At 40.0% G+C, this 24,302-nt stretch overlaps 1 protein-coding gene and 1 long non-coding RNA gene across 7 annotated transcripts in view; one reads left to right on the plus strand and one right to left on the minus strand.

Moving 5' to 3' along the window:
* The window catches only part of SLIT2 (slit guidance ligand 2), a 421,334-nt gene that overhangs the window by 376,634 nt on the left and 20,398 nt on the right, over window positions 1-24,302 (minus strand). For 2 of the 6 annotated variants that reach the window (XM_045019036.1, XM_045019038.1), the window contains exons 1-3: window positions 14,124-15,886; window positions 11,576-11,647; window positions 10,220-10,291 (exon numbers count right to left, since the gene is read on the minus strand). In XM_045019036.1, coding sequence (XP_044874971.1) covers window positions 10,220-10,291; window positions 11,576-11,647; window positions 14,124-14,335 — 356 coding nt within the window. In that variant the 5' untranslated portion in view covers window positions 14,336-15,886. Of the gene's footprint in view, window positions 1-10,219; window positions 10,292-11,575; window positions 11,648-12,218; window positions 12,273-13,684; window positions 13,775-14,123; window positions 15,887-24,302 lie in introns of those variants that run through there. The other 4 variants (XM_045019039.1, XM_045019041.1, XM_045019037.1 and 1 more) reach the window with 4 other exon arrangements.
* LOC123371433 lies at window positions 15,035-23,910 on the plus strand. Its single transcript, XR_006579795.1, has 3 exons — window positions 15,035-15,307; window positions 18,345-18,476; window positions 21,928-23,910. It is a non-coding gene; the product is annotated as an uncharacterized LOC123371433 (long non-coding RNA).

The raw sequence follows: 24,302 nt of genomic DNA on the forward strand, positions 1-24,302 counted from the left end.
AAAAGTCCTCAGAAGAATAAAGGTGTAAACCTGAGTCCCCAGGATACTTTTGCATACAACACAACACAGACCTTTACTTTTGCATGCATGCTTGCCCAAATGCTGCAGATAACCCTTCAACGGTGACTAGCAGTAGATGCTACAAAGGATGATAGAAGAAATCCCCCTAATGGAAGAAGAAGAAAAAAAAAAATCTACCTGTGGGGAAAAAAAGTTTCTTCATAATGGTGTGTGAGAATGTTATGTTATGAATCACTGGCCTGAATGAGTGTCATTCAGGCAAGTCCCCCATGCACTGGTTTTGAAGTGTACACAAAAATCTAAACAGGAACTGCAGTTAAAAATATGGAGAAGGATACAGTGGAAATTTTAAGGAATTGCATTGTAATATTTCTATATTGTTGTCCTGAAAAGCATGCACAGTTTTTTTTTTTTACGCTTAGTAAACATTTAGTAGAAACGTTAAAGCAGTACATATTGAACAGACTGAAGTGTTAGCTATACAAAGTACAACTAATACTTTGCAGCAAAGTTCTCCAGGAAGTTTAAGTTCTGTGCCTAGAACACACTCAAATAAGCAATATTTTGGAGTAATGTACAAGTTTTAAACAAAACTAAACAATATATTTTTGAAGAGCCAGAGATGGTTTTAAAATTTTGCAACAGTGCAAACTACCCATTTCAGAGGAAGTAAAAAAAGGAGAGCATCCAGCAAACACTGCCACAAAAGATGAGCACAAAACAGATGTGGGAAAAATAAACAGCCTTCCTGACTTGGAATTTATAAAAAGGTCTGCAAAGAGCAAACAGGACTTCTCACTGCAGTTTGACTTCTAGACCCATAAAAAGAGTCCCATGAGAAACGAGACTCCGATGAATAAAATATACAGATAACAGTAATGTTGAAAATTTACATTAAGAGTTCATAACACTTCCAAAGAGATTTTACTGTAACAGCATTTTGTATTCTGAAGTAAAAATGATATTAATCTGAATGTAAAAACCTATTGTAATAAAAAAATTTAAAAGCTATTTAAATGCTTCGGTCACTATTTAATATTCCATTACTAGGAATGCTGTGGAGACTGAAAGTATTGCTAAAGCAACTCCAAAAATCTTAACACAGGATAATTCATGTAGAATTAAAAAACCCACAAATACAGGTGCCTCAGTATAATTCCTACAATTCTTGTGAGATGGAATTTACATTCCTGTGCTAAGTGATTAGCACCGCAGGCTTCTTGATCTCCTCCCTGCTCCAAGATACGAAATGTGCTAAGTGTCGCCCTTAAACTATGTAGGATTAGCTAGGAGAAGGATTCTCCACATCCCTGATGAACAAGGAATAACTTTTTTCCTTCAAGCCTGTTCAGCAACATATTCCACACCTGAGCTCATTACTTTTGTGCTACCTACAACAGATGCATGGAAATACTACCTCTTTGAATGCTGACATTTACCAGACTGCTAGCCAAATGAGTGTTTATATATCCACTTAAACTCTAAAATCCAAAGGAAAAACATTTTAAGGAAGGTCGGTCGGTCCCAGAAGTAAAGTTCCTCAAAATACTTTGTAAAATACAAACTGTATTTTGGAGTCTGAAATTGTATTGCTTTTTAGTTTACAAACAGGAGTTGCCAGCTCTAAAGTCTCATCTCACCTAGGTTTTATTAAAAGCGGCAACAAAAAATCCTCTAAGTAATGGTGACAAATCGTAAAACACTGTCAATGTCTAATTCATAATGTATGTACACTAAGGGGAAAAATTCAATCTCACTGTTCAGTGAATATAAAATCAAGTTCAAAGTAAAGTTTTGCTAATACAAAGGAAACATCCAGTGGAGCTTCCTTTCAGGCAGTAGTTTTAGGGCCAGCCCTACTCACACACTGAGTAGTGCCTTATTCCACAAGGAGCTGATTTCCTTGGGACTATCTGAAAAAAAGGTAGCATGATATGCCACTTAAGGCAAAAAGTAAAACAAAGACATTGTTTAGTTAACATCACAGTAGCCACATGAATTATAAAAGCTGTAGTAGTGACTGTAATATTTAAGTCTGAAAAACAGCAATACTGGGGTTAGAATGGAGACTATCTCCTTTCCCTCTGGAATTTCATGTTTATGCTTATTTCGAGATTGGTTGCAAGTTTGAGGTTAATCAGAAAAGCTGCTTTTAGTTACATAGCATTGCTGACTCTTGCAATTGTATTGCAAGATTTGCAATATTTGTTTTTTCCCTTAAAGCCCCAGATCCTGGAGTCATGAGATTATGTAAGAATTTCATCTTTCATTTGACAAGTCTTTCTTTGAAACCAAAAGGGCTAAAATTCTTGAAACATGGATTATAAAGGCTCAAAACTCAAAATGCCAATAAAAAAACACAAAATGTAATTTTAAGAGTCTCTTTTGGAGTCTGATTAATGAATGCTTGGAGTTAACAATACTGTTTATGATACTTAGAAAAACTGGTGGCATTATCTTTTGGAAATTGTATTGCCCTTCATCCATCACAACTCAAATATCATGGATAAAAACTTCAAACTTTATCAGAGCAATACCCAGTGAAGGGCTAGTATACATACACTCTTTAATATTACATTCACAACCATGATAATGGACACAGGCTAGTCACCAGTGCTAGAGTCCTGACGGTTACTATGAAAGCTCACTACATTAATTTCCCTAATGCAGTGACTTGAATCAGCTTTCTGTTCCAGCGCCAGATTTGGGGGCAGGGCCAGCTCCAGGCACCAGCCCAGCAAGCAACTGCTTGCGGTGGCCAGTAGTGAGGGCTGACACATCTGGGTCTTCGGTGGCAATTCAACGGTGCCTCTCGGAGCGAAGGGCCATCCACCGAATTGCTTCCGAAGACTGAAGCGGCGGCAGTAGAGCTGCAGATCGCGACTTTTTTTTGAGCGCTGCTTGGGGCGGCAAAAACCCTGGAGCTGGCCCTGATTGGGGGAGAGGTGTCTGGAGGGGACACATACTCCTCCACAAAACACATAGTAAATTAAAATATTAGGTAAGTATTTCTCCATTAATAATGTGGCCTCATATTTTGGGACCCTTGCAAGAGACATACAGCCCAACTCTTATAAACTCTGCAGGCCAAATTTTAAGAATACTTAGGGGTCTACATAGACTGAAATATGTAAGATCCATGATAAGCTATGTTCTGATGACTACCCCTCACTGATTCAGTTCCAACACCCGATATTGCCCAACTAGGGTTTGTTTTCATCTTATACTATTAAGAAACTTTCCTATTTATTTGAATTAATCATGGTTTTACGAAGCCCTATTTTCACTTGAATCATGTATTTTTAAAGGTTGTGAAAACTCATTTATGCCTGTACAATGGGATATTTAATGCACATCACATGTATTATATTTTGGGGGCTCCATTCTAGTCTCATACTCTTGTCCATATTTCATATCTTGAAAATTCTGCTACTGCACTCAAAGACCTTTATGCCGTAGCACTGAATTTTAAAATTCAGTGCTATGAACCCATGCACTTGAGGTTAGAATTACGCCCTTGTTAGACAAGCTGTAAACTTGTCACAATTTTACATAGCATTTTTCTTCTGACACAAAACTAGGGAATAGAGTGAAGTAATGTTCTTCAAAGGAAATCCTTTTTTCTTGCAGCTAACTGTGTAGTTGAAATAATATATGCTACAATGCCTCACATCACCATGGTATCTGAACATCTACAACTTTAAAGGTATTTGTCCAGAACATGAACTAACAACTGTAGTGACTTAGTACTACTGGATCAAACCCTCAAGTTTTCATATAAATGCTGCCTCCATCACTAGTTCTCAAGTAGCCTGTTCTTAGAAAAAGCTACCACCCACCTCTCCTTTCCACAGTAACACACTGAGTAGAGGGAAAGCAGAGGCAGATTTACATCAAATACACAATTCCCTAACATAACTGAATTCATGCATGCACTTTGATTTAAGTAGTTCTCTACCACTTGTTACTCTAGAAATAACTGCATCAAGTCAGCCACAAAACAGAATATTTAGCTCTTTAAATTATTCTTTCCCAAGACTGAAATACAGAATATAGGAAATGTAAAAAAAACGATTATTGAAGTTCTTTGAACATAATTCATTGAAATAATTGTTTAAAAGTTTGAATGAAGAATGTTAGTAGCTGTGAAATCCTTTAAAACTTTGCTGTTACAAGACAAATTTGAGTGAACAGATTGCATTCTAGATTATGAAGACAGTTTAGAAAGTTATAGTAGCAAAACATTGTTCAATGGTTTGTTTCTACAAAAAGTGCTATCTACAACTCTTATGCGAATATAAGTGGTTTCTAAAATGTCTGAGCTAGCAGTACTTTGAGTTTGCATCTTATGTTTCAACATTTGGTCTTGCAAACGTTTATGCACTCAAGTAACCTGACTCACATGAATACTTCCTTGAAGTCAATTGACTCATGCAGCTCAAGTAATGAATGTGCATAAGTGTTTGCAGGATCAGGCCCCTTAATTGTAATTTTAAAAGTGTACTTCTGCCCCTGCCACATTCTCCACTACATCTTCAGAAAGGGGAAAAGTCATAATAACCAATTCTCCTCTTAGCAGCCTGCTGCTTCCTCCAGTGAGCATTTCCTCACCCATGGAGGACATACTCTGGGCATATGGCATGACTTGATTATCTTTGCTGGTTTTCTATTTTGGTCAGTAAATCTCAATTTAAAAAAAAAAAAAAAAAACACACAACAGTTGCCTATTGGAAGTCAGAGCCTTGCTCTACTTATTCCTCTTGCCTTCTTTCTACTACCCCGATAAAAAAACAAAGCCAAAAAATAGCTAAACAGATGGAACTCTTTTCATTATTCTTTAATACTGACCTAGAGAAAGTGATTGTTAGCAATTTACGTCTTAAGAGACAGACACAAGAATCAAATAAAGTTGTTTCCTCTAAACTGAAGACCAAATTCTACTCCATTATATTAGTACAAACCCAGACTAATAACTGAAACCTGAAGATAATGATTGATAGTGGTGTACCGAGAGGAGAATTTGACCCTTGTTAAAGGAAATATCAGATCCTGAAAAGTTGTTCGGCCAAAAAAAAAAAAAAAAAAATCTTCAGCTCTTAAGAATTGAGGCAAGAACTGAGTGTTGAGTCTGTTACTGGGTTTTCTGGGCTTTTGCAATTACCCTCAACACAAAACTTGATCCTCCCCTTAAGGTGGAAATAGTTTATTAAAAATAAATCACTGGCCCATTTTGTGGTATGGTGAGTACTGGTAGAAAAATCCTAAGAAATACAAGAATGAGCATCATACTATTATAATTATTCTCCCCTCCCCCCACTCCCTACACTGAGTAAGAGAATTTTCTGGTGACAGTTTAAAAGATTTTTTTCAACCAGGAATGACATGTTTCCCCGATAACTTTCGGGCTAGAAGAGGTCCGATTTTCTAAGAGGATTTTGCTCAAATCTTCACAGATGACACTTGCTAGTAAGATTTTTTTTTGTTGTTTTTGGTAGAGAGGAAGGTGATAGGAAAGGAAAGATTACTAGATATTCATGTTTTTGTAAAGTCACATAAGAAAACAGTTGAAAAGTTTTGCTTTTCAGAATAAGCAAGAAAAAGCATTGTTCTCTTGTTAAGGAGTCAAAAGACTGTCTGATTTTATCATGTCTCCACCTCTTCCTTGGCAATGGAAGTGTCCAGCATTTACTCCTTGGTATGTAATTGAGCTCCATAATTGAAGTATTCCTTTAAAAAAAATAAAAACTACAGGCCAAATTCTGAGCCTCTCACATGCTGCTCCTTTCGCACCACACCCTGGCCCCCATACTCAAGTGGCCCCACTAACATTTGTGGAGCTACTCACATAATTAAGGGTTTCTAGGTATGTTCAAACATTTCTAGCCCTTCTATTTGTAAATGTGAATCAAGTGTTATCAAGTAGGGTAATTTCTTCCTGAATTTGTTCATATCCCTGAAACAATGGCCGAGAGGCATAAACCACCCTCATCAAAATGGGCGGTGAACACAGATGCCTAAAAAGACAGTTTCCATATCAACATGGTTAACTATTTCACTGCTGATCATTTGAGCAGAAACATCCAGTTAAGGTGCTTCCCTCACAATCCTGAACACCTTCTCTCAGGCTTTCCAGGGGCCAAAAGCCCCACATCCCCTACTAACTGCAAAAATGTTCAGTTTCCATCACTCCCTTGCCTTATCAGATTCTATAGTTAGTCATTATCAATACAAATATCTGTAGCCAATTGAAAATGAAGAATGCTGAGATTGCATAAAATAAGTTGCATTTAATATAAAAAGATGGGACTACTCTAACGACTAATTCATTTTTATTTAAATAAAAAAACCTATTTTCAAATCTGACGCCGTCATGAAATTTCCACTCTAATTACACAGAATTTATATCCAACTTGCCAAGGAGTAAATGGGAGCCTTTTGTTAGATGTTTGTACACAACACCATGTGTGCATAATGTTACACAACAATGTTATTTCTTCTTATTAAATGAAACTGTACTATAGTTGGAAATAAGTTATTCTTAATAACTGTTTAACCAAGATGTTATTTACACTTCATTAGTAGTTTATTTTGTTTTTGCTTTAGAAAGAGGGGTCAAGAAATTGAATGTTTTCCCTTTGCTCTTCACACAAGGTTTGATCCTGCAAGGTGCTGTGTGCCTTCAACTCTCAGTTATATAAATTGGTTTCAAGAGTATCAGCACCTTGAAGAAATGAACCTGCAAAATAGTACTCACACAGTCCTTACTCTCCCAAGCAACTCCATGGAAGACATGGGTTCATTTGCATAAGGAGTATTTATGAAACTATTGGTTTGCAAGTTCAGATCATCTGAAATACGAGCTGCTCAACTTAGAGAGATTTATTTATCTGGGGAAGGGAAGAAGAGAGGGCTAGCCTTTTTGTAAGTTGTTAGATAATTACTTAACATACCTTATATGTAATATTTGGAATTCTCATTAAAAACTTTAGCACAACCAAAAGACATTACATTTGACACAAATGATGGCTATATTTATGTAACTAGCTTATAAACCAGGGGTCGGCAACCTTTCAGAAGTGGTGTGTCGAGTCTTCATTTATTCACTCTAATTTAAGGTTTCGCGTGCCGGTAATACAGTTTAACGTTTTTAGAAGGTCTCTCTCTATATGTCTAAAATAAATACAATAGTTTAGTTATAGAAATAAATAAGGTTTTTAAAATGTTTAAGAAGCTTCATTTAAAATTAAATTAAAATGCAGAGCCCCCCGGACCAGTGGCCAGGACCCAGACAGTGTGAGTGCCAGCGAAAATCAGCTCGCATGCCACCTTCGGCACACATGCCATAGGTTGCCTACCCCTGTTATAAACAAACTAAAAGTAAGCCACAGCCAATGGCTCTGGGGCCCTTTGTTCACAATATTAAAACCAGTATATTACATCAAAAATGATTTGACAGTAGCTAGGCTTGCTCACTAAGAAATGTGGCATTCTACATTTCAAGATTAGGCATCCTTTAATACAACAGCCTCACTATTTTATGTATGAAAAGGGAAACATTTGAAGAGAGTATCCATAAGTTTCCTAAGAAATGGTTTGGGATTCCAGAATCTCAAAGAGATTAATTGGCTGTCAGATAACAATGTGCCTCCATCAGATGGACTTGGCAGTTGTAAACAAAAGGAATTTTCTCAGCTTTTCCTCACAAATATGAAATATTTGCTCTTAGCCAACAGCTGGGGTGATTTAAAGAGATCCTGCATATATATTAGTTTCAGTCAAAACTATAACCCACCTCAAAACATCTGACTGGACTGCAGCAAAAATAGGAAAAAACCTGAAACCATTAGAGAAGAAAAAGTTTCCAGACAGAGGAGAATATTATAATAACTAGGAAATCTAACTAAGTTTAGTAAAAGAAATACAAGGTCCTAGTTTGTTACTTGAAAAGTGTCACCATAAAACAAAACCACACAGTTAAAAAACCCAATACCCTGGAAGTTAACTGCACCGGTCTTGAAAAATCATTTTCATTGATTAAAAATTTAAATACAAATGTTAACATTTGTAAAAAATTGTTTAATATTCCAAAACTTAAAGAAACTTACATTTTACATTCTACCAAATATTTAATAATTTAAATTCTCATTCTTGGTACTCACACAGGTAACATATCAGTTAATCCATTTAAAAGAAGGGAGACTCACTGACTGAAAATATACAAAATCATAATTTTTTTTATTTAAGAGTCTTGTATTGCATAAAATTTTCAAGGAATGTAGCACAAATAAAAATATTTCAAAGAGCTAATTAAGTTTATCATAAGAAGGATCCTTACTGTAGTGTATTCAGAAATGAAAAGAATTATAAGCTACTTTGACTGTAGACAATTCATTGAGTTTATTAGTTGAGTAACACCAAATCATATCAATGATTAAGACACTGAACTTCTGACTTATCCTTAGTCATTCTTACAATACAACCTATACTGCTGTTCGGTTTTCTGAGGAAAAAATTCCAGAAATCCGATTTAGGAATATTTTAAGTATATGTTCTGCATATTACCTCTCACATATCGTAAGAGCAGAAGTTCATGGTTTACTAGCCCCTTGACCTTGTATAAAATTCTAACACATTTTTTAAAGATACTTTCCTTTATTAATGCCTTATTTTATAAAGGAACTTGTATAGGTTTTTTCCAATTGCTTTGAAAAAGCTTGACTATGCAGTTCTCAAATACACTGGTCAGAACACATTACCAATTTCTGACCGAGCAGCAAAATTGTTACATGATAGCACTTTCACTTTGCAGGTGCTGGAGGGAAACTCGTTCCTTACAATAAACCAAAAACTACACTTCATCAAAATGTATGTAATCAATGGATTTCTACAGTTAAACTGATAGTTGCCAAGTCAACTTTTGTTTAACAAGTCAGAAGTTCACCACTAGCCTTATGTTTGTATTCACATGAAATTACTTTAAAGATTACAGACAGCAGGTTGGGGATACAGAGTATGAAACAAATCAGGAAGACACGTGAGCTGGATTTTTTTCACTTATACTGTGTAAATAAGGAATAACTCCATAGATGTTGATAGGGTTAAACTGGTGAATGATGTACTTTTAAAAAGAAGCCATACAAATATGGGGCCTGATACTTCAGAATTGGGCCCAAGTTTTAAAAAGCAAAGTAGTATGCTGTATTACTAAACTATGCTCACACATCTATTGTAGTGTATTCAGCATGTAGAGGGTGTACAATATTTTACCCCATTCTACAGATTATTAGAAATTTAATACACTAAAGGCATCTTACCCTTAGAGATATAATATTGTACACAACATAATCCATACATTTCTACAACTAACTGTTTTCATATACAGCGTCCAAAAAGTAATATCTTGGGAAAGTTTGTACTGGAAACTTGTAAAGCTAGCAATGCAAAATGCTAATACATTTTAAAGAAAAACAGAGCTCAGCTTTCTATTTACTATTTTTAATGAGGACATCTGTATTTTGCTTACCATTTCTATACTTCTGCTTCTCCTGAGTGTTTTGTGACTTTCCCCCCACTGATTCGTCAGCTTTTAAAGATGGCAAAGCTAAGTATTTTAAGGGAACAGAACCCAATAAATAATATACTGCTCAGTTAAAAATATTTTGTCTGAACAGAGTTTCAACAATTTTTTTTATATACACACAAAACAGAGTTAGAAGAATGCACATGCTGACCATTTTTCTCCATATTGTAAGAACAGAAGACACTTTGCATCTAGTAAATATTAGAAAGTTTCTTCCTACAGAATGTTGTAAACACACAAATTTCACCAAGACTAAAATCTCACCTTGTATCTCAAAGAAAGAGGGGGAAAAAAGCTTTAGAGTGAAGTCTCATGCTCCTTGTGGAAAAAAAAAAGTTATGTATGTAAGTACTTGTGCATTCAAAGGAGCATATTTTCCTTTAACGTTCAAGAAGTTATCCTTAGATTCAAAATGTAAATTGCAGTTTTCTTCAGACTATTTATTCAGGATTTTCCACCCATTGTAGGTACGGTCTGAGAACTGCCTAGGGCTCTTGTTTCTCAAACATTTCAAGAGTCTGACTATAAAAATCAAAGGTCTAGTGCCCTGAAAGACAAGTGAAGTGACAAAAAATTATAAGAAGTTACGTTGTCATGTTTGGAATTAAAAATACTTACAGCCTCTCCAGCTCTTTTAGATCCTGGAATGCTCCCCTTTCAATAGTGCTAATCTTGTTCTCCATGAGCTGACTGAAACAGAATATATATAGTGAGTTTTAACGTTTTTATGATTAAGACTGCATTAAAACCTACCATTGCTGTACTTCAGCAACTGGCAGCTTGCAATCATTCCATCTTTAACTCTGCAATTCTTATTCCAGAGCGAGATTTCACATCCAATTTAATATATTTAGAACCCCTGTCACTCCATTGGGGCACATGTGCAGAAACCGGAAATAAAATCAGTCTTTTCATCATTAAAGGAAATCATAAAAGCAGACCTTAAGCCTGCTCAAGAACATTAAGATCATGGGTAAGAAAATATGCTGCTTACTAAGAAGCAACGATATAATACTGCAATTAAACATAGTACAACTGATCTACAGTTTGTATGGAAAATAAAATAAAAATAATTATTCAATGGCTATTTCACAATTCTGGCGATACACCTATACATCAACTGAAAATATGTTGAAATATGCCGCCACCACCACCACATTCTAGTAGATGTATTTTGATCAAAAGGGTATAACAAAAGATATTTAAGTCTAAAGAAAAACTAAGTAACAAATTTGTTCCACTTTTATGACAATTCAATCCCAAAGAATAATTTAGCTTCACTGAATAAAATAGCAGTAATCACAATTACAGTTTTCTTAAGTCACTTTTAATGAATTTATAACCAGCAAAAGTTAAAGACCTGAAGCTATCCAGACAAAAAAATCCATCCAGAAAGACAGACTATACAATACTTATTGTTTTAGTTTCTGGAAAACTAGACAAACATTTCTAAATTGGAGAGTTGGGATTAGATATAGATATTGCTTGTCTTTGGTTAAGAAATACTTTCTATTTTCTTTCCTTTCATGAATTTCCTTTTGCACCAGTTTGAAACTGAACATGTGTATACTCAGCTATATGTTTTGATACTCCTAAACTAGCAGTCTACTCAGATACTAATTGAAAAGAAACTTTTAACCAAAATGCAAGATTTCCCTCTTCACACATTTGTAAACTGCCGATTTTAAAGCCTAAGCTTATTTTGCTATATTTATAATTTTAAGGGTAATGTACAAATCACCAGAGGCTACACACAAAATTGCTATTATGGCATACTTTTTTTCTCATCCCATAATTGCCCCCCCCCCTTTTATTTTAAGTTCAGATGCTGCAGCATAGGAGTTAAATGTGGTGAAACATACAGCTTTACTTTTTAAAAAACTAAAAGGTAACTTTTTGAAAATTTTAAGTCTAACCTACATCAAGTAATATTAACAAACACCATAACAGCATAAAGTAACAACAAGAACTTACAGGACTCGAAGGTGTCTTAGGCCAGTAAAGTCAGTCTTGGTGATTCTTGTGATATTATTTCCATTAAGGTCCCTAAAAAGAATCATGTATTAGCAGAAAAATGAAACATTCAACAGGGGATTTAAATTATTATTTTGTTGGGGTTCATCTTTAGTGTTTTAAAACCAAAAAAGAACTTAAATGTGCCCAATAGTTAATTCTTAACACTAGCTCTGTGTGAGTTGCTGACAATAAAGAGTCCATAAATTAAGTTAGTTTATTTTAAAGTTGTTCTCTTACAAAGTTTAAAACTCTTATATAAAAATCAATCTATTTGCCATTATGTGGCTTACGTTTACCCTGAGTTTTGGAATCAATTCTGTTTATCACAAGTTTATCTTAGTGTTTTTGTAATATTGGTATACAACTACAATTAGACCCAACCAATATTTAGAGAGAACACTCTTAACTGTATCAACTGAAAAAGTATAAAAACTATGACCAAGTTACAATTAAGTCAAGAAATCGAGTAATTAGGAACTTATTTAGATGACCACTTTTGCAATGTATTTAATAAATATATTACTAAACTTCTGATGCCAAACAGGGCTTAGAAAGAATAAAAAAAGATGATCTTCAAAGATTTACATTTATAAGGATTTACCTTACAATCCTATGTTTGAAGAGTTTAGTTTTCATACTTTTACAGCGCAGGAAACCCCATTGTCACTGGAAAGTGCAAACTCAGAGGCAATGATGGAAACAGTATTCAGGCCTTGACATTTTTGTTCAGATTTCAGCACCACTTTCCCTTCTGGAGTTACTACCCCTTTTTCTGGCATGTTAGGTCAAGAACTAAGCTGGCCCTGGTTCCAATCATTACAAGTAAAACCAGGCTTTGCTGTGGCTTGAATATCCGCCTTGATCTAAGTCATAGGGGAAACAGTGTTACACAGAAACTAACACTAGGGTTACCAATCATTTATAATATTCTTTTTGAAAAATCAGCACATTCTGTTATTTTAAGCAAAAGTGGCAGGAAACAGTTTCTTCACAGGAAAGATCACAGTCAATCACTTTGGGATTTGTCTGAGTGCAGATGCTGCTAGAGTAAGATGCGTTTATACTTAAACCTTTAAACTGTTTTGACTAGCATGAAACAAACAAGTGATAGACAATTTTTTAAATCTCTTCTCTGTCCTTTTCCTCTTACCCCTTTAGAGAAGCCAGGATGGTATTAGATCCAACAGATCTTTCAGGAAAAATTATGTATGCTTTTCACAAACTGAGTGGATCATAATTTGTATGCAGCATTCTTATAGCTATGTTGGACCCAGGATAGTAGAGCCACAAGCTGGGTGAGGTAATATCTTTTACTAGACCAATTTCTGTTGATGAGAGAGCAGTTCTGGGCTTATACAGAGAGCTCTTCCTCAGGTCTGGATCCTAATTTGACAGGAAAAATCAATCAGGTCTAGGGACAGTTTAATCAAGGCTGTGACTGGAGGCAGTAGTATGTGTCACTGAGGTGGAATCCTCTTGTATGCCCGCTTTAAGGGGGAGCAGAGAAAGCAAGGGCAGCTTGTGTCCCACGGGCAAGACGCATGGAAGGGTTTGAGCTTTTTCTAGGGGGAAGAAGGATGTAGGCGCTAAGGAAAACGTGTCCTTGCCTGTCTTCCTATAACGGGAGTGTAAATAGTCTCTCTGCCCCCACCCCCCCATCGCTTTGCATGTGCTAGGGAATTCCCTCCACTCTTTCCTTCTTCAAGGAGTGTAGCAAAAAGGAAAAACAGAGGGTTTAATTGCCATTTGCCAGCCGCTGGGGAGCAATGTCCCAGCACTCAGGGGCCTCCTTGCGGGGCCATGGTTTTGCACACCGCCTGGGAGCTGGGCAGAGAGGGGCACGCCGCAAGAAGGGGAAAGGAACGCAGAACTTGGACAGCTAAGCCGAGCCCCTTGGTGCGGCGGTCCCAGCCGGTTCTGGTTCCCTGCCCCCATTTTTAAAGCCAGTGCGAAGTTTGCTGGGCAATGACAAAACTTCCCCCCCACCCCTGCCATTCACGGGGGGCAGGACGCACCCTGACATACAGCGCGGGGGAAACTGCCGCCCTGTATGTCGCCTCCTCTTACCCTGCAGCCAGCGGCCGCGCGAGAGGAGAGGCGGATTCGCCTCCTGCCGCCTTGCTGCTGGGGAAGGCGAGGCGGTGGAACTAATGGTTTCCCTCTTTCATGTCTCCTAACGTTACCCTGAAGCCCATCATGAGGAGAGCAGGGACAGGGAGCGGGAATCAGCCCAGGGGCGTCTGAAAGCGAAGCGAAGCCTCCAGGGAGTTTGAGTGTCACCTGCCCCACCCCAGGCGCGCTGCAGCGAGGCGGCTCCACGAGGGATGGGAGAGTCACATCACACGGCAAACGGGGGTGCTGCTGGCAGGAGGGCGCCCCCCACGTACCACAGGCTGCCCCCACAGCTCACCGGGGAGAGCGAAGCGCGCGTGGGGTAGGGAGCGAGGCGCTGTGGTCCAGTGGCTCCGGGGACCCGCTGGGCGCCTCCCGGCTGGGGGTTACTTACAGCCTTTCGGTGTTGCGGGGGATGTTCCTCGGGACGCTCCGCAGCGCCAGCCCGTGACAGTCCACGGTGCTGCCGGAACAGGAGCACTGAGCCGGGCAGGGCTGCGGCGCCACCTCGCTCAAGATCACCACCAGCACGAGCCCCAGGGAGAGCCTCCCGAAGCCGCCCATCCTCCGCCGCCGAGGTTGCACAGCCGCCGAGCCCTGTAGCATTGACCCCCGGGCCAGGGAGGCGCGGAGAGCGAGGGAGACCGCCCCCCCTCCCCGCCGATAAGACAGGACACAACCGCCCTCCTCCTGCTCCTCAGCGGAGCGAGCGCTTGGGCAACTTGCGGGGTATGAGAAGGCAACCGGAGTCCTTCGCGATCCAAGGAGGAACCAAAAATCCCCGGCAAGATAGAAGGGTGGCACCAATCCGCCCCTGGAACCAACTTCGCTGAGGGGCGAGCCGGGGTCTCGTAGCCCTTCTGGTGGCAGAGAAGATGCGGGTCTTGGCGCACACACTCCTTGCAAATGAGAAGCAAAGCCACCGATTCCGGGTACTGCAGAGCTCCGGGTACGGTGACTCCGCTGCTTTCTCCTCCTTGTCCCTTTTAACGATCCCCCCGGCTAGATGCCACGGACTCCACGTTTGCTTGAAGCTGCATGTTTCCCATAGAGCTGCATTGCGACCAATCGCCCAGCAGCACCACACGCGAGCGATTCAAAGCACTTGGGCAGAGCGGCTCACACACACTCTTCCCCCACCGATGGGCTGGTTACTGTCTTGCAAGGGGGTGGGTGAGGGCTCGCTTTGCAACTGCACACACACACTTCTGCAAGAGGAGCCTCAGCAAATCATACCTCACTCCCAAAGCATTCATCAAACTGCCTGGAGGGCGGGGGGAGAAGAAGAGTCAACACATAAGATGATGTTGGGTTGTAAGCTCCCAAAGCCAAGTTTCGCAGGAAAGAGCTATTCCCGGAGCACGACAGTCAGCAGCAGTTTGAGAAGTGATTCGTTGCCCTACTGCAGAGAGCGCCCATCCACCAGCTCCTCCTCCTCGGTGACAGATCACAGCTATCGATGCCCTTGCGATCCTGGGAGCACAGCGAGACAGGCACCGCTAGCGAACGTAGTGTGTGTTCCCGCTCGTCTCCCGGATACAGCAGCTCGGCTGCAGCAGGCACCACCTGATGGGAAAGGTAGGAACGGTGGGGGTCGTATAGGCGAAGGCAGTTGAGCAGCTCCTACGATGGCTGTGTAGAGAGGCTGAGGGAAGAACTTTCCTTTCCCCAGCCTGGGAAGGGAGAATGCCTGGGAAAGGTTTCCGTTCCCCTCCCCGATTCCCAAAGGCGCACCTGAGCAAGGGATGTCTGTATAAAACAGTCCAGCTGGCTCCAGCCTCTGTAGCTCCCGGGCGGCTGGTCTCCTCCTGCACAGAGGGAGAGGAGACTAGGGGGGAGGGGGTGGGAGAAGAGAGACAACACGCAAGCTCCTTCCTTCACACCCCCAAGTCTCTCAGTTTGAACAATAGGATGAGACACATACGCAGGCCGCTTCGCTTCCCCGTTGCAAGGTGTGTGTCACTGCTAGCGCTGCAGAAAGTGCTTCCCAGGGCGCCACAAAAACCTGTGCCAGCGCTTCCCAAGCTGCTGCTGCTTGGCTCTTTAGCAAACAGGAAGCTTCTAGCAGCTTTTGCCACAGATACCAGGACCCTCCGCCTTGCCTCTTCCTCCGCCTTCTCTCCCCGCTGCCGCAAACATCCAAGCACCTCTCCCGTAAACAACACCAAGCCAGAAGTTCCCCACGCTCTGTCCATTATATATGGGCGGCGGGGCCTTGCCTCCTCCGGCCACGCCCAAAACTGCAAGGGCAGCGTTCATTGGCTGGCCGGCTCCAGACCTTCAAATCGGGGGGGGGGGGAGGAGGTGAGTAGAAGGGGAACTGGGGAAACGCAAACAATGAATGAAAGTTCAGCGAGAACGAGAAACCCTAGCCCCTAACAAGCGACCTGCCTCCCCAGTGAGGCTGGCGGCAGCTGCACCGCCTGGTGCTGCTTAGTACTAGGGTGGAAAGGGACAGAGTTAAGCTGGGTTAAGACATAAACCGCGCACCCTTTCCTGTAGCGATCGCCAACACCACAGATTCCTAGGGACTGTTTAATATTGGCAAGAGAGCTAGAAAAACAACTGCAAGATCTATGCAGTTTCAGCATCTTCGCTCCGTCGCTCCTTCCTCCCGCCAACGCTCTCACACACTTTAAGTTCTTTTTCAGACCTGAGATTTTTCTCACACACTTTAAACACCTCTGTGCGGAAAAATCTCAAGCGTTTATGAGGCAGAGACAGATAACGAAGGGGCTAGGGACGGGTTGCATGTCTTGGTGTAGTTAGCCTGAGAAAAACAAAACAATCTTGCATATTTTTGAAACATCTCAACCATGCCATTGAGTTTTTCACCATTGCCTGAGGACAGGGGTTTGGAGAATGATAATTATATTTTTTCCATATTCTTGCATTATTAAAAAACCCCCACACATTTTATGTAAATTATACAATAATCTTGTGAACAAATGTTTTCTGAAAATTCAGGGGTGTGACTGTGCCACTGTATACCTTTAAATAAGCAAAGCGTCAGCATCATGCTGCTTTATTTATATCTGAGTGACAGATCTAGTTTTGTTTTGTTTTTTAAAGGAAAACTAATTTCCTCTTCTGTTCCATTCCGACGGTGTAAAATGCATGCTCAGTGTTTCTCTGGGATATCCTCCTAAAAATATTGCCTATTGCAAGAAAATTCTAGTATTCATAGAAAAATTTACATACATCAGGTTTAGGGTGACCAGATAGAAAGTGTGAAAAATCGGGACAGGGGATGGGGGGCAATAGGTGCCCATATCAGAAAAATTCCCAAATATCAGGACTGTCCCTATAAAAACGGGACATCTGGTCACCCTAACCAGGTTTGAAGTTGTATCTTTACTGGACTGAGTTTATTCTTCCTCCTGAATTCAACACAAGATGATTTAAAAAAAATCTAACCTCAGAGATGGGAGAAGGTGATTCCCCTTACACAGAGAACACCACCAGAGAAGCCTACGTCATCAGCAAGTAGTTTATAAATGCTCCAGGGAGTCCACAGCTTCTTCCATATGACTGGGTCCAGCTGAGCCTCTTCATCCCTGGAGTCTCTGCAGCACAACCCAGTAAAATGCTCACTACCCCTCTCTGCTTGCTACCAATAGAACAAATTCTGGTCTCAGTTATACTGTTGTAAATCAGGAGTAACTCTGTAGAAACTGAAATCAATGGAATTACTCCCGATTTTTCTGCTGTTATTGTAGAATGTTAACCAAAATGAAACTAATTAAAACCAACTACAGTCATGGCCAGGACTTAAATTCTCATAGGGTATTTCACTGAGCCCTCCCCACCAACATGCTATGAAAACTTCAGGGGGGGGGGTTTTTGAAAATATATACCAGAGCTCTGTTCCAGACAGCTCCAGCTGAATTTAAGCCCCGGTCATGGCTATTTTATCTAGGGAAATTCATCTTATTTTTTCAGTCTGTCTCTTCAAAATGTCCCCAGCATACAAGAGTGCATTTCAAGTCATGACTTTATCAGTTGCTTTCAACTTCTGGCACAATATATTAGTTGGAGTACTGTATACAACTAAATGAAGCTACTCCATATATAAACTGGTGTAAGCAGAATTCAACCCAATGACTATAATGGGAATTGAGATCACTCAGTGACTCATAGGATCAGGCCCTATGTAAAATATTTTAATTTGTTAGCTACATTTTGATCATGTTTTAAGGGATGATTAGCTTCTTTTTTTAAAAAATGTTTGTTCTCTAATTTGCAATGTAAGTTACCCATAAATAAACAGTAGGAAAGACATAAAAATACAATTACACATGCTATGCAGTTTAAATGCCCCTATCAAACACTCCGTTTCTGTCTAGGGGAGAAAAAAATCCGAAGATACAGTGTTAATCATCTGGTACTATTCATTATTTGATATTTACGTGCCAACATTGCGCTTGGTGTTGTATAAGACGCTAAGGGGAAACTACTTACTTGTAGGTATGCTTCTCTGAAGATGAAACTCCAACAGGATTCTTGTCCATGGGTCTTAACTCCTTAGTGTAAGACTGGCAGAACTCTCCAAGAGCCAAGCCTCTTACTGAATGTAGTGTAGTACCCTCTGTGAAATATATATTCTGCTTTCCAGCTACTCCATTCAGATGCTTGAGGTACATGAAAGGTGAAGTTCCAAGATGCTAAGACACTTCCAAGTGATTATGAATGAAAATATGCCCCACAGGAGGAAAACAACTTGAAAACAGCAAGACAAATTAAAAAGGTAACCCCAAATCCTCACAGGGATGTTTGAGAGAGTGAGAATCTTCTTGGAATGATATCTTTAGCCAAGTTCTAGTTACAGCAGAAAAAGTAAGGCATTTGCCTTTCTCTAAAGAAACCACCTAATATGGTTCTGGCTTGGGCAGAATATAAAGCCAAAGGGGATTTAAGACTATAGCTATCAGCAAAAAAAGATCAATGCTAATAATAAGAATGGGAACAATCAGAAGCAGAGCTGGAGTATTGTAACAATAACAGTTGAATACACTACAAGAAAGCACTGAAGCACCAAAGGAAGGGCCGCATAACTCAAAACACTCTTACGTTATTGTGACCTGTAAGCATTTTGTAGAATCCACCACACAATTATGTCTCAGACATTGATAGTTAAACAGAACTTATCGGAGTTTATCAGAGACATATACAGAAACAGAATTTATCGGAGACAGATACAGAAGTAACGAGTTACTCACAGCCTCTATCCCAGCACAAACCAACTGCCTCAATCTCAGTACTATTTGTCACCACCACCCCCTAGAATGATGGCCTGGGAAGTTATTACTTTCTACAGTTTTTTTTGAGATGCTTGTGATGTCAAGAGACAACTAGGATTTTCTTACCATTACTAAGAATAGCTACTTTCTCCCATTGTTCCAAAAAAGGCTGACGCAAAGGCTCACCTCAGCCAGAATGACTATTTCCATACAGCCTTTTCAGGTGGAAGAGAAGCTGATTCTCATAACAATGGCCAAGGCCCTTGATAGTTTTCAATGGGTCTAACACCAGACTATCCTCCGTTAAGATGGCCCTCATCATTCGTCATATCAAAACCAGGCATAAGCAGTGTTGCCGATTCTCATTACTCTGTCATAAATCTTGTGATACTGTTTTTTAAAGGCCCATCTCATGAAACTGAGTATCTCAGCTTTCATTCAAAAGTAAGTTTCTATCTCCTTTGGTTGCATAGAAAATCCTGAAAATAGAAACCAAGTAGACTCTAAATGCTAAGAACAAGAAGTAAAAAAGAACATAACATTTTTTAAATTCTCATAGTTCTTGTGGGAGGAGAGTGGGGTCTATCATGATTTTTGAATAGTTGAGATTAGCTAAGACACTGTAGGGAAAAAAGAGGATTTAGACAGGAATGAGAAGGAGAATGTTGTGGTAAGAAACTGTTGGTGCCAGTGAAAATGAGAGGACCTGGCTGGCAGCGAGAGTTCCATCAGAACTTTGTAAAAGTCTAACTGTCTCCACAAAAGGTTTCAATTTGGATAAATCATCAAATTCCACCCCCGCCCCCCAAATAAATAAATAAATAAATAAATGTTTTGGCAGAATTTTTCCGACCAGCTCTAGACTGGAGGCTAGAAGAGCAAGGAAGGAGATGGGGCATGATTCCAATCAGGAGAGAATGAGAAACTAAGGAGCAGGACAGTGATAGAAATGCAGCCTTTGGTGTAGAGAAGCTAAGAAAGGCTAAGTGTCCCACTCAAGGTAGTCTCAAAAGGAAGAAGGAAAGAAAGAGAAGTCTTACATTTTTTGTAGTTACCAAGAATTTGAACACACAGACCTTTGGTCCTCCCCAAGTTCAATTCTTGTATCAGGGGTATCTGAAGTTTTCTGAGATCTGGCCTTTGGTCCTATCACCCAAAGCATCAGCCTGTCAAAGTCTAAGCCACCCCTGCACCATTTCTTATTTCTTATGTCTGTGCCTGTCAGGTCTTGTCCTCAGGCTCTTTCTAAGCAGCCCTTTGCTAAGCCCCACCCACCTCATTACCCAGCTCCATCTTCACAGTAATAACCAAGAATTACTCAAAAGTCATCTCAGTGAACTATTATCTATTCCCAAGTCTGCCCTTTGCTTCCTCTCTATAGAGCTCTGTAGAACACAGCTAGTCTTTCCACAGGCTCTGGTACTAGAGAGCTTTCCCTTTGCCACTTTTCTACCATGAAAAGATTAACTGTCCCCAAGTTCTACCTCATCCCCACCTCTCCTCTGTAGATATAGGCTGTCCTTTTTATAGTCATGACTCCGCCTCTCACCAGTGGCCAACAATGATGTGACTCCCTCTATGGACCAAAGCTCTGCAGACCAGGCTGAGTCCTTAAAGGGCCAGCATTCCTATTACAGGGACCAAGTGATATTTAGCATGGCGAACTTCTCTAGTGAAGTTAAGGTTTTAGGGTTGAAAATACTGAAATCATTATTGAACCAGCTGGAAGGAAGGGAAGGCTACAGACTTGGTAAAAGCTGGACAGAAGTGTGCAAATCACGGGCCTCTCTGCTGGCCAGTCAAGAGAGAACTGACTGGAATGTTAAGAGTAACATTTATACCAGACATGGGGTGGTGAATGAAATCCACTAGTGGGCCTGACTCTCACGCCACACTTCTACTACTTCTGATAAGGGTCAACATTGTGTGAACTAAGCAGTGTGGCAATTCCATTGGTCTCATGCTGAGGAGAAAAGAATCAGAAGAATCCTGCTAGATACTATTTTTAGAGAATAAAAATAGAATTAGGCCTTAAGTGTCTGCAAAGTAATTGACGCGGTAAAATGTTAGGCTGCATAACAACATTTTTCTCCCCCAGTGAATGTGGTGATTGTGTGTCATGGTGAAGATGCATTTGTCTTGCTGGATGGACTTCTAAGGTTGGAAACATTCCGCCTCTGCCAGAGACATCCCTTACCTGCTGAAAGTTGGTGGGGGAGAGTGAGGGCAGAGGCATCAGCAAACGTTACTGAGCACACTCAGTCCAAGCTAAGCAGCAAATCTGGGGTGGGGGCGTGTGACACCACATTCCCCCCATGCATTGCCTCTGCCCCCCACCCAAGGCAGGCACTAACAAACCAAAATAGGCTCTATGCACTGGAATATAATTTTAAAAGAAAGCTGGGCTGTTGAAGATGCCATTGTGATATTATTTTAACTGAACAGGGTTGGGGGCGGGGCAGGCTCACAAAAATCCTCCCCCACAACCCTTAGCCTGTGAAAAGTCATCATGAACCACAGCTGCATTTTCTTGCAGAGTTGAAAGGTGATAGACTGAGGAATTCATTATTCATTTGTTCTTCCGTAAGAACAAAAATGCTTTCTCACCACTAGTGTAAGAGTAGTCAACAAGTGGTATTGTTGCTAAAGCACCAGGCAATTTTATATACTGCAACAAATATTTCATAGTAATATAATAATATAACATATAAAGTATCACCCAGAGAATCTAGTCAGGATCATGCTAGGTGCAGTATAAACACATGAAGACATGGTCCCTACCCCATAAAACTTATAACCTAAGTGGACCCATGACATTTGAAGGTTAAGGGTGGGGGAGGAGGGAGGGAAAAATAATCAAATATATATGTATATATAGAGAGAAATTTCTTTCTTTAAAACATATTATAAGAAAAGTATATGTCAGATATTTCCCTTTGCCCTTCAATCTTGCTACAGTTAATTGGCTAATTCCATAAAGGCATTGAAGCAAAGGCGGCTCCTGAGGAGGGATCTGACCAATTTGAGAAGAGTATGCCATGTGTAAGGGTCCGCTTGGAAGAAGACCCTAAGATGTTTGCATGAGACCCTGACAAATAGGAGGATGAGGCTGACATCAGTGATGGAACAGAGAAGGTGTTGGGACAATATGATAAGGGCAGAAGTGGAAAAGAAAGGCGAGGAAAAAATGGACAAGGTGAAGACAAGCTGGAACTTGAGGCTGTGAAATGGGGTGCCAATGTGTTCTGTCACTGTTGAATAAGGATGAAAAAGTGTCTCCCCCTTTTAATGCACTATTACACAAGGGAGCATAGAGATATCTGTGACCTAGTGGAAACTATTGCTAAGTTAGAGTATTCTTAAAAAATTAAATGAGTTATGCTTTTAATGGCTTAGTGTCCAATCCTGCAAACAGTTGCTACCAGGCATAGTGCTTACTATATCGAACACTGCCATTGGGCTCAATCCTGGCCCACACTAAATCCACTTTGAGCTCTGGCTGCCCAAAGGGGACTTAAAAGTGTCCTAAATAGGCAACCAAGGACTCCTGCATAGTCTGGTTTAGGAGGCATGACAGGAAATAGTATAAGAGCACCTCAGGGACGCATTATAAATTAGCATAATTTGGACCAGGCTTCCTTAAATTATACTAGGGGCTGGACCAGTCTCTGGCTTGCCCCAGGATCAGAGTTTGAGGGACAGAAAGGTGGCATAAAGCAACTTTGGCCTCCTTTGAAGTGGACCAAGTACTGCTCCAGTGCACCAGAAGACTGAGCCCATTAACTTCTGTGGGACGACTCCTGATAGGAAGCGCTACAATTGGTAATAAATATTTTCATGATTGTGTCCTTAATCCAAATTGAAGCAACCAGGGTGGGCCTAATATGGTCACGGGGCCACTATCAAGTAGGTGAAGCCACAAAATTAATCCAACTAAAAGTAATAGATTTTTGTGGGGACATCTTCTAGATTCTCAGTGTTTTGTCTTAATGAATCCACCACTTAAGACATTTAAATAATTTGATAGACTATATTTTTTTACAAGCAGAAAACTAAATGTCTTGAACTCCTCCTACTGATTTTGCAGCAACAATCTGGCAATTACTATTCAAACAAGGGAGAATAAGGAAAAAACTAAAACAATGTTTTAAAGGGTTTGGGCTGCACCTTGTGAAGCAGAGAGTTAGGCACAAAACATGCAAAATTCTGTTCTTTTTTTAGACTCAATGCTTGATTGTCACACTGGCTTTACACCAATATAATTCCATTGATTTAAGTGGCATCACGCCTAATTTGCACTGATGTAAATAAGAGGAGATTCAGCTCATATACTATCCTGTATGTAAATGAATTCTAACTGAAATTTATTTCATTACGGGACATGCTTATAGCATTTATCTTGTGTGTCTTGCTCCTTCTTGTCTTAACTAGCCACCCATTCAATCCCTCTAAGTTCTGGTTTGCGTCTGATGCTAGAAATTAACTCTTTTACTCTCTGACTAACAGCATGGTGTCCCCACTGGACAAACAGGCGACAGGATGTCTAATGCAGTTTTCATAGCCACTCTAGCAGCTAATCAGAAACATTTATTGCTAATAGCTTTTTAATTTTTTTAATTATATTTATTTATTTTATTCCAAACATCATTTGTTTACCCAGGAGACTGAACTCCTGAGGTGATGCAGAGGTCATTGCTCAACAGTAAACTGCTTGAATTATCATGCCCATTAACAAAGGAAGCTAAAAATAAAATGTTTGGGAGAATTTCAAAAATAGATGAATGTCAAAGAAATAGTACTACAAACATTTTGGTCAATTGTTTTCCTGTAGTATGATTAATAATGACTCATTTAATGACTTGTTATAGTTTTTAATCAGAACATATTGTACAGACTTTTTATGTTTAATGATTTTACTCATTTATTTGCTTTACGTGCTAAAAGTACAAGCCATTGTTTGTATCCATTAAAAGAAGCCTCTTTTCTCCAGTGCTCTGATCAACCTATTTTTTCTTTATTTTCTTACAATGCAGCCATCCAACATATATGTCCCTAAATACGTATACATACAGATGAAAAACATACATACATCACTTAGAGCGTGATCCTGCAACTCTTAAGGTCATTGGGCCTACTCCTTGAAGTCTACTCGCAGAAGTAACCACTGCAGGTTATTGACAAGCGTCAGCTAAATTAACTGCAATCCACAAAATATGGTTGCATCCCCATGATCACCCCTGCAAAATCACATGTGAATGAGCTATACAAAATATCCTGAAGGTTAACAAACCTGACTCACTATTTGTTTACAGATGAGTTTTTCCCAGTGCATA

Source organism: Mauremys mutica, chromosome 5 (genome assembly GCF_020497125.1).
Source record: "Mauremys mutica isolate MM-2020 ecotype Southern chromosome 5, ASM2049712v1, whole genome shotgun sequence".
Lineage (NCBI taxonomy): Eukaryota > Metazoa > Chordata > Testudines > Geoemydidae > Mauremys > Mauremys mutica.